Source organism: Setaria italica, chromosome I (genome assembly GCF_000263155.2).
Source record: "Setaria italica strain Yugu1 chromosome I, Setaria_italica_v2.0, whole genome shotgun sequence".
NCBI lineage: Eukaryota > Viridiplantae > Streptophyta > Magnoliopsida > Poales > Poaceae > Setaria > Setaria italica.
This window is the reverse complement of record NC_028450.1, coordinates 36,332,854-36,343,957: the sequence shown is the minus strand read 5'-3', so window position 1 is coordinate 36,343,957 and position 11,104 is coordinate 36,332,854. Positions and strand designations below refer to the sequence as shown.

Here is an 11,104-nt window from a genome sequence, read left to right as displayed (position 1 = left end):
CTGGTGGGAAACTTCGATCTTAGTAACGGTTGGTTTTTAACTCCGTACTTAGAGCTTAACGGCTAATGGACGAGGAGCCTCCCGTGATCCCCTTTAGTACCGAATGGAGGCTCCTTTAGTACCGAGTGGAGGCTTCACCCAGTACTAAAGGTTACCAATTAGTACCTAAGGACCTTTAGTACCGGGTGAAGTCTCCACCCGGTACTAAAAGCTCTCTTCTCTCTCTCCTTACCTCCCCACCCACTCGGCCTTATCCTTTATGGGCCTGTTCGCTTCAGCTTATAACCTGGCTGAAACTGAAACGGCTGATTTGTTGTGAGAGAAAACACTGTTGGGTGGCTGATAAGCCGGCTGAATAAGCTGAAGCGAACAGGCCCTATCTCCCCACCCACACCACCAGCCTTATCTCCCCACTCTCCTCTCCCCACCAGCCACTCCTCCTTCCACACAACCTCCTCTCTCCTCCCTCTCCTCTCTCACTACCGCAAGCAGGGGGTCTCCCCAGCCGCCGGCCACCGAGGGCGTAGGGCCTCCCCACTTGGTGGCCGGCTGGGGAGGCCCGACGGCGCTTGATGGCAAGTATGTAAGGAGATGCAGTGGAAGGCTCGACGGCACAGGCGAAGCTCCTGTGTGAACTCTATGTTTTTAATTCTTTATGTGATTCTTGTGAAATGTGTGATAGTGATTCTTGTGAAATGTATTCTTATGATTCATGCTGTGATTCTTGTGAAGTCTGTTATTGTGATTCTTACTGTGATTCATGTGATTGTGAATTTTTTTTATTCTTGTGAAATCCATGTGCGCGTAAGGAATTTGTGATTGTGATTCTTGGAGAAACAGGTGCTTGTGATTTTTGGAGAAGCAGACGCTTTTGGAAGCTGGAGCAGTGGTATAGATAACCGTACTATAGAGGTGGTTTTAGTATCGGTACTAAGACGTATACCTCGAGTACCTGAAACCAATCTGCATGGTTTCTTGCCGGTCCTTTCACAACCATTTCATTTTTTTAGATAATCACCACCATCACCATTCCACATGGGCATATATGTGGTCGGCAGAAACATTTCTGATTACATCTAGGATACGGATGCATCGTGTGCCAATTCCATCCATGTCGCTGCTGCACTATGGCGACCCATACTGCTGCTGCTGTAAGTAACTGTTTTCTTCAGATTGGGAAATACGGGTTCAGACATTTTCAGCTACACCAGGGAGTAAAGGGCAGCCACATGAATTCCATAGACATACAAAAAAAAATAATTTAGAAATTGCAGATTTCTAACAGAGTAACACGGTGCGGCACGGATTCCAATATTGACTCTCTGCGCACCTGCATGTTCGAACACTTTCAGCTCGAGAATATAGTCAAACGCAAGAAAAGAAAAAACATGGAGAGAAGCGATAGAACTAGAACCGCTTGAATGCATGTACAAGCAGCCCACGGTCGGTCCTGCACTGCGCGTGTAGTTCACTGACCAAGCCTGTCTTCGTGCCTGCTCGTGGTACGGCTTGCTCCGCCTCTCTCTGGTCGACGATGCACCCACGCGTTAGGTTGAACAGCGCGCACCAAACCCTGAAGAAACCACACTAGTTGCCAGCACGAGCACGACTTTCTTAACGTTTCAATTCAGCGGCTTTACACCGTGCGCCGGTGAAGTTTAATTTTGAGCCTCCTCCTATCTGTAATATAATGGCCGGCCGTCTGAAGGCATAGCTAGCTGTAATCGATCCGTGAGTTCACTTGATTTCGTGCTGATTTCCCAACCAGTTGCGTCAACCTAGCTAGAGATGCCTGGTTAGGGAACCTAATCCGTGGGCTACCCCCCCCCCCCCCCCCCCCCCCCACACACACACACAATTTTTGTAGATGATCACGTCACATGCTTGATCCCCGTCACGGGTTGTACAACGCCACACCTCGCTGCCTGCTTCGGCCGATCGACACCGTGGGTTGGTAACCGGTGTTGCGCTGCTGAACGAAGGTTATCCTGCATGGCTGCACCATATGCCAAAGATCAGCCAAAAATTCGCAGGGATTGAAGCTGCACAGGACAAGAATCTCTGCATGTACATGTAGCCGCCGCCCGACATCGGCGTTGCAGTTTTGTAATGCAAGTAGCCAGTTGATGGACAATGCAGCGGCGAGGCGAGGTATATGTGGTAGTGGTGGGTTGTAGTAGTTACATATTTGTGGTGGTAGTTGTATATGGCAACTTGGGCACATGCTCACAAGTTGCCACCGATATCGTAATTTTCAAGTCTCCAGCAAACCGGATATACTAACTCGGTGAGCTTTGTCCGGCCGCGAAACGGAAGAATATCTCCACCTCACCAATGGTTTTCACGTCGACAAAAGCAGCTGAAAGGCAAAACCACGCATGCCATCCATCCAGTAAACAAAAAGAACAATTAATTAACAGAGGAGGGTTTCGTTTTCGCATCTCGTCGCTGACCGCATCAGTGTTATCATCGGAGGGTCCCAATCAGTCGCCGATCACCATCAGGGTCTCTGAATTTTCTGTCTCGGCGTGCATCAGCCACCACTGTGACAAAACGGAATGATCTGTGGACGCGACGTTTTACCTCGTCGGGCGCAGTGAAAACACGAGCGGGCGCGCGGGCGGATTGCCCGAGGGCCGACGAGGATGCCGACCTCCCAGAGCATCCTGCAGCCACGTGCGCGCGCGATCCGCTGATCGAGTTCGCCACACGCCGTCACGTGCTTACGGCCCCCGGTTCACCGTCACGTCGAGGCGTTTAGGGGCGTCGGCTATTTGATAACTAAAAAATTCATGTCACTAATTATAAAATTAATTATCATATTGTGGACTAATTAGGTTTAATAGATTCGTCTCACAAATTAGCCTTCATTTGTCAATTTAGTTTTATAATTAATCTATATTTAATACTTCTAATTGATGTCTAAATATTTGATGTGACATGAACTTTAAATATTTGATGTGACATCGGACTAACAGGCCTAACTTGCGTGTGCTAGAAACTAGAAAGAATCGCAAGGCTACTGCAGCAGCCCTACTATATCAGGGATGTAGCTAGGTGCGTGCAAACATGTAATACGTGTGTACAAGTAAACCAACCATATCTAATGAGAGTTCTTGTTTTGAAACCTCCATACCAAATACGATTGGGTTGACTCGTGGGGGAAAAAATATCTACACCTAACCACAAATGCTGCTACGTGTAGCTCAACGCCAACGGTCCTGCAGATGACGCTGCATTACACATTGTAAATCTTGAGAACAAGATTCTAAAAAATGCTGAGGCGCGCGGCCGTCCGTCGGATGCGAGGCACGGACGGCCCGCGCCCGCCGTCGCGCCATCCGGGTCACGCCCCGCCGGAGGAGCCAGCGAAACAGGGCGCTCCACGTGGACGGGGCCGGATTTCCCACCGTCGCCGACGTGGGTTAGTGCGTCCCATCTGGACAGAGCCGCGGGCGGGCCCACTCTCCAGGGGGGGTGGGGTGGGGGGGGGGGGGGGGACCCTTTTAAATGGAAGGGGGGCAGGGTCCCTCCCCCCACAAATCCCCGCACACCACAACTCGTTTTCCTCTCGAGGAGAGGAGGGGAGGGACGAGGGCCGCGGCGTCCGCCTGATCTGCTCCGACCCGAAGCGGCTGCGTGTGCCGTCCTCCTCAGTCTCAGGTGCCCCCCGCATTCGCCTTCCTCAATGAATTCCCCCCTGCCACTGTTTCCTAGATTGCTCTGATTCGGTGTGGATTGGTGAGGAATCGATTGCCTTTTCGTTTATCCGGAGTTTGGTTTTGGGGGCGTGTTGGGCTCGGGAACATGCAGCCGGCTCGCCGGCGTGGGATCGTGGCTCGCTGTCGATTCCGCCGGGGGCTGGCGGAGCTGGTCGTCGATCCGCAGCGTTCGGTTTTGGGGGGATGTAATGGGGACGCGGTAGTTCTCCGTGGGGTCTGCCGTTGGAGCTCGACGTCGATCTCGCCACCGGGCACCCGCGACACCTTCCGATGTAGATTGGCCCAAATGATTCGTGACGAAGCACGCTCGTTTCCCACCAGATCTGTAGGATTCAGCGAGCCATGCCGCTCCTCAGATATTTCCCCGCGGTATGGGACCATGATATCCGCCCCTCGTGCCGTTGCCACTCGTTTTGGGAAACCTGACATGCCACCTTTCGCCGCAAACTTTTTGCAGTTCCCGTTAATCCTGTGGAGATAAAAGCAGCTACCTTCACAACTTTTTTTTTTTGGCCAACAAAGGCAGGCCTCCTTTGGTCCTTTCGCCTTGGCCCCTCCATGTTGGGCGTCAATGATGCTCAGCCTCTCTGTTTTTTTACTGATGACTGATGCGCTAAGCGCGGAGTTGGCGATGACTGCACTCAAAGAATTGACCTTTCCGCTGCACGAGCAATCGTCGCATCGACGAAGCAAAATGTTGCTTTGGTCATGTATAAAAAACTCTTATTTTCCTTGCCCTAAAAAAAAACCTCTTATTTTCCAGACGAAAAAGGCATATGCTTTCTCGTGCTAGGAACTTTGAATAGAAAAGAAATAGCGGGTGTTTCTTTCAATCTCAGTTACGGCGTCACGCGCTCCGCGGCCGGCGGGCGGCGGCGCGTAGTACGGTGGTGCCTGACCTAGAAAAGATAGCATCGTGATTAACGACGCGCCGCCGTCAGATTCCGTTGGATGCATCTGGACGGTGGGGATCGTCTCTTTCCTCCCCGCGTAGTGCCAAAACCGGCGCAGAAAGATTCACCTACTCCGCCTCACTGCTACTGACAATAGTTGGATGGAGTACATTATGATATCGTGCGGCGTGCGCGCCTGGGCTCTGCCGGCGCAACGGTACAAGGGCGCAGGGGTCACCGCCGGCAGGGGTGGCAGTGTGGCACCGAATTCCGGGACCACATGATGGCTTGCCTCACCGGTGCGCGGATTTCTTTTTTGGCAATTCCCAATTGCTAGACCATTTTTAGCCGTAGAATAAAATAACCTAGCTGGATTCGGACAAGTGTCCAGGGGCGTGGATCAGCAGATCCTTTTTTTTTTGTTTGGAATAATTGATCAGCAGATCTGGGCGCGGTGAGATTTGAAGACTGCTGCAAGGGCCCTCTGGTTACTGGTGACTGGCCTTCACCTTGGCCTGGTCTGCAACTTGCTGTGCTATGCTGCCATACTGGTGCTGTGAATTGTGAATTTGTGATGCTCTCTACTATGCTAGGAAATGGCCATGGCAGCCGCCATGTGCCGTTTGCCATTTGCTCGTTTTGCCTCGCTCTTGCTGTCCAATCAGGAAGTTAGGGATCCTAATCAGTCGGGCGACCTCGTCTAGTCGGAATTAATGCGTAGGATCAGCACAGCCGAACGTCTCCATCGACAGATCAGATTTGTCTCCGCCTGGACGGCATAGTTGGCCGGTAGACCGGACACGTTCGAATCATTTTGGCCATGGGAGACAGACAGCATCTGAGTACGCCTTGTGGAGCACATGTTCACTGTTCACCATAACCATAGTGGATGGTGCACTACCAAAGGTTTTGGACAGGGACAACGATTTCATGAAGAAAGACTAAAAACTGAATCTTTCTCTTTTTTTTGCGCAGAAGCTAACGGTTTCTTAGATTTAGTAACGTTCCTTGATCTCAACCACTGTTCTGTAGCACCTAGTGAGTAGTTGCACGCGCAGATGAGTACTGGCTGCATCTGAGCTGAGCTCTGAATGGTTGGTGGATAGAGAAATGAAAGCCTTAAGACTTCAGATTCAGATTTGCTAACTTGTCAAAACTGACCGCTCGTACAGGGGCAACGATTTCCTTGCTGCTGGATGGTTATTGGGCAGCTTAGATTTGACCATCCAATGTGTGTGGTAGGATTTGATGACCTTATCATATCAGATGTGGTACCATTTATTTTCGTCCCAACTTGCCATGAATCTCTTCTCCACACGTTTCTGGTGCTTGTAATATCTCTTGCGTGCTGCTTTCCTGGGGTTCATAAGTACTTTGACAAACAAAAAGCTAGCCGTCCAATTATGTGAACTTGTGCAGCCTCACATGTTTCTCAAGGGGATTTTAGGATTGGTCAGTGGCACGTAACATCACAAGTGACAAGGCCTTCCACTTATTTGATCGATCAACATCGTTTTTTTTACCATCCTGGGTCTTGTAAAACTTTTCATTTCGTTAGTTTTGTGCGGTATAATTCAGAAGTACAGCTTTAGGCAGATCTGAAGCAGAGCGCATGTGAACTCATGGTGCACTCAGGAAAGCGAATCTGAATTCTGAACAGAAGCCATGGGCTCAGCACATGCTGCTGCGATGGATGCAATCCCCAACTTGCTATGTCACGTAGGAATATTTTTAATCATGTTTAGCCAAGAAAGTGTCAGCATCGCATCATGTCTGGCATCCCTGCCACCTTTGTGGATGGAGACGCCCTCGTGCCTTGTTTTCTTTTTAATGTGTCTGTGTGGTTGATGCTCCTCCCGTGCACTCTTAGAATCTAAGCGACTAAGGGAACAAGAGCCAGGTTGCTAGATATTTTTCGTTCATGGCAGTTTTGGTTCGGTTGATGTCATTACAAAATTGTTCTTGATTCACACTTCCCTGGGCATAATTTAATCTCAAGTTGTCGTCTGATCATCTGTGTTTTGTTGTCTGCAGCAAAATGGGTGCTGGTGGCAGGATGACGGAGAAGGAGCGGGAGAAGCAGGAGCTGCTCGGCCGTGCTGCCGGTGGTGCTGCAATGCAGCGCTCACCAGTGGACAAGCCACCATTCACGCTGGGTCAGATCAAGAAGGCCATCCCACCTCACTGCTTCGAGCGCTCGGTGATCAAGTCCTTCTCCTACGTGGTCTATGACCTCGTCATCGTCGCTGCGCTCCTGTACTTCGCGCTGGTCTTCATCCCAGCGCTCCCGAGCCCTCTCCACTTTGCCGCCTGGCCGCTCTACTGGATCATGCAGGGCTGCGTGTGCACCGGCGTGTGGGTCATCGCGCACGAGTGCGGCCACCATGCCTTCTCCGACTACCAGCTCCTCGACGACATCGTCGGCCTGGTGCTGCACTCGTCGCTGATGGTGCCGTACTTCTCATGGAAGTACAGCCACCGGCGCCACCACTCGAACACGGGCTCCCTGGAGCGTGACGAGGTGTTCGTCCCCAAGAAGAAGGAAGCTATGCCGTGGTACACCCCGTACGTGTACAACAACCCCGTCGGCCGGCTGCTGCACATCGTCGTGCAGCTCACCCTCGGGTGGCCGCTGTACCTGACGACCAACGCGTCGGGGCGCCCCTACCCGCGCTTCGCCTGCCACTACGACCCCTACGGCCCGATCTACAACGACCGGGAGCGCATGCAGATCTTCATCTCTGACGCCGGCGTCATGGCCGTGTCGTTCGGGCTGTACAAGCTGGCGGCGACGTTCGGATTCTGGTGGGTGGTGCGCATCTACGCCGTGCCGCTGCTGATCGTGAACGCGTGGCTGGTGCTCATCACCTACCTGCAGCACACCCACCCGGCGCTCCCGCACTACGACTCGAGCGAGTGGGACTGGCTGCGCGGGGCGCTGGCCACCATGGACCGCGACTACGGCATCCTCAACCGCGTGTTCCACAACATCACGGACACGCACGTCGCGCACCACCTCTTCTCCACCATGCCGCACTACCACGCCATGGAGGCCACCAAGGCGATCAAGCCCATCCTCGGCGAGTACTACCAGTTCGACCCGACACCCGTGGCCAAGGCGACCTGGCGCGAGGCCAGGGAGTGCATCTACGTCGAGCCCGAGGACCGCAAGGGCGTCTTCTGGTACAACAACAAGTTCTAGCCGCTTGCGGAGCTGAGGCGATCGCCCATACTTACCGGCAGGAATGGGAGGAAAAATCAGGAAGAGAGAAGATGGTAATCGTCCTACCAAGTCCCCATCTACCTATCTATGGTTAGTCATCAGTCTTTAGACAGGAAAGAGAGCATTTGGGCACAGAGACGGCTTAATACTGCAGTGCCATTGCTAGATCGAGGTGCCATCAAGTACAAGTAGACGAATTTGTCAGTGTAGTGTGCGTGCCCATGGCGCTGATCTCTGGGCCGTCCCCGAGTTGTGTTTCCTTCTCCGTGTTCTAGTCGTCGCCGGCGTAGGCTTGCCGGCGGCCGTCGTCGTGGTTGGCGTCAGTGGCCGTGCCTATGCCTGGCCGCGCGTGCGTGTCTGTCATTGCGTTGGCGTCGTCTCTCCGTCCCCCCCTCGCGTGCTGTTGTAAAACCATGTCATGGTGCTTTTGGCGGAAATAACATATCGTCGAACGGCAACTTTTTGGGTTAGCTGACTACCTGTGGTGGTTTTCTGACTCGGCGCACATACGGCTCTCGTGTCGCGTTTGCTCGCTTCTGGGCTGCCTGCTCGCTAACTGCCCCGGCCAAGATTGTCCCGGCTGACCCCGTACAAACCGATTCACACAAAAGATGTGGCGAGCAAGGGCGAGCGTGCTCCTCTCTTTGCTCGGACATCATGCCTTGGCGCTGCTTGGCTGTAGTGCCAATTTGCAACACTGGTCCCATGCGAATTGTGTGGTTGGAGAAGAACTGATTTCCGTGGCAATCACCTTTTTCTGGGAGGACCAGTGTTGCTCTCGGCAGTCTCAACTGTCCTTACGGATGGAAAGCTAATCCAAAACTTGCACATACACGAGCCCATCAACGTGCTCTATGTTGAGTTCATCGCTGTACAGTATGTGTAGCTCATCCCGTAGTGTTACAAAATCTTGTGCCTTGGCATGAGATCCACGGAAAAGAAAAATCTGGATCGGTCTGCATCCGCCCGTGTTTCCTGCCGGAGGACCCGCTGAAAAGTCGCTAGCGCCTAGCAGGAGCGCTCAACATCATCACCGGCGGCCGGCGGCCGGCGCCACCCATCCATCTCCCGGCTACAGCGCGTGGCACCGGTGGCTAGCAGCAGCGGGCGCACCCTAGCCGTGCAGCAAACAGTGCGTTCCCATGTGAGCATTCGGTTCGACGCCATGAATTCGCGGGAATGGGCACATGGCCAAATCGGCCAATCGGCAGACCACACCCTTCGTCACAAACTGTTCCTTTCGAGTACGCGCACACGCCACTACAGGTGCACCGTGCACGCTCGTACTGGTCCAAGTACGAGCAACTATTCCTCCAATCATCGATGGTTCGGCCGGCATAGCACAGATCCGTTCGGGGCCACCGACCACCTGCCCAAGTGGAGTCGTGTCGAGCGATCAGATATTCTAATGGCGCACGGCTCGGTCGGCGACGGCGACACGACGTCGTGCCAAGCAAACCAAACGCCCCGCGCGCGCGGGTGCGCTGGACACGAGGATGCCGTGGCCGGGCAAGCTGAAACCGGCTGCCGAGCAGAGGACCCGCGCCGAGCCGAAGCGCGGTTTGCCACTTGCCATGATGGGCATGCACACCCGCACGTACGCGCGGGGGAACACGACGGCAGGGGTGGGACAGATGCGGCCGGGCATGGCTAGTATGGTATGGGCGTATGGCCTTGGGCCGTGGCGGTGGCGCTCACGTGGAAGCAACGTTTGTCTAGCGCTAGCAGGTTTGTGCGCGTGGTGGGTTGGCTCCACGAGAGATAATGTACAGTACAGGGTCTCCTGCTAATGAACTGGGGCATTTGTGATGACCTCGACATGACAAATATGCGTAACCGATGTCGTACCTGTGCCATATAGTGTTTTGAAACCCGACACTTCCTTCACGAACGATCCTTTTCGGGGCCGATGCAAGCAGGCCCGAGTTGACACATCGGTCGTACGCCGGAACAGCGATAGCTTCCTTTCGTCTGCAAGAAACTAGCATGTGCAGCGTCTGAAAACTGTACGCTGTTGATGGCAATCAATTGCTTGTTGGCAACAATGTACGCATCGCTTTCTCTAGTTCCGAGTGGAAGAAAGGCGTCTCTTGATCTTTTTCTTCAAGCGAAGCGAACGAGCTGCCATACTTTTTTTAAGTACAATAAGGACGCGCACGACACAGCCAACACAGTTCACATGCACACCACACGCGCACACATACGTGCGGTCTATACAGACGTTTGTGGAAGAGATTGTGGAGGAGATTTGAAGGTCTAAATCTTCCCTGCACGGAAACACGCAGTTCCACTTATATACACGCGTGTGTACCCTAGCGAATTCAGAACTAATCTGAGCGCAATTGGAGAAAAGTTCCAGTAAGGCATCTAGGTCCGATGCAGGATCGAACCCAGGCACGCTTGGCGAACGCCCTCGCCAGCAGCGTCTTCACAAGCTGCCCATGCCTGCCCCAGCTGTTCATTGATGGGACGCAAAGTTGAGTTTCTGGGCTGGGCCATTCCACCATCAACCACGGATCTCTTCCTTTTTCACGGGGGCCACGGCGGCAGCATAGACCGGCCCAACTGTTTTGAGGAAATGGACAAATCACTAGGTCCAATTGCTGTTATGACCGTTGTTGGCCCATAGTTTGAAAACGTTAATGGGCCTCAATGACAAAAAACCCCAAGCCCAACATTTACGGAAATCCGGAACTGTTTTATAATGTTAGAGCGAGGAAAAGACATGGCAAGGCGCTAGAGGACCGTTTGTCTCGGTTCCTTTTTGTCACAGTGATTTTTTTCTTTTTTGGGATTGACAGGAACCACCAAGGAAACATCCTCGACGAGGGAGGGAGGGTTCGACGCCTGAGCGAGCAGGAAGCTTGCCAAGAGGAACCCGGCGCTCCGGCCATCATTGCATATAAAGCCGTTTTCAAGCGTTATTTAATATTGAAACGTTGGCGTTTCAAGGATAATTAATCACTACCTAGCATACATGTAGGTTTATGGTTTATTTTTAAAAATCTTGGCGTTTCAAGCATAATCAATCACTACCTCTAGCATGCATACGGGTTTATAGTATAATATCGAAACATTGGCGAGTGTTAATAATCAGACCCATTATTCCTCATTATTTTAAGCTTGAAGAACCATGAAAATGTTAAACCTACAGTGGTGTAGCAAAAACTTTGACCAAGGTATATCTCACTGTGATCGATTCTTATTAAAACGGTTACAAGAGATTCATCATTCATGGTTCATTTCTATATTCAAGTCTACACATT

General features: G+C 52.4%; 1 protein-coding gene across 2 annotated transcripts; it reads left to right on the top strand.

Moving 5' to 3' along the window:
- The first annotated feature begins 3,539 nt into the window (after positions 1-3,539).
- On the top strand, positions 3,540-8,308 carry LOC101783555 (fatty acid desaturase DES2). 2 transcript variants are annotated; one of them, XM_004953632.2, is made up of 2 exons: positions 3,540-3,663; positions 6,650-8,308. In XM_004953632.2, exon 2 carries the CDS (start codon positions 6,654-6,656, stop codon positions 7,815-7,817), a length of 1,164 nt encoding a protein of 387 aa, XP_004953689.1. In that variant the 5' UTR covers positions 3,540-3,663; positions 6,650-6,653; the 3' UTR covers positions 7,818-8,308. The 2 variants fall into 2 exon arrangements, with proteins under 2 accessions (XP_004953689.1, XP_022683119.1); XM_022827384.1 differs by lacking the exon at positions 3,540-3,663 and adding an exon at positions 4,653-6,515.
- Positions 8,309-11,104: the final 2,796 nt, after the last annotated feature.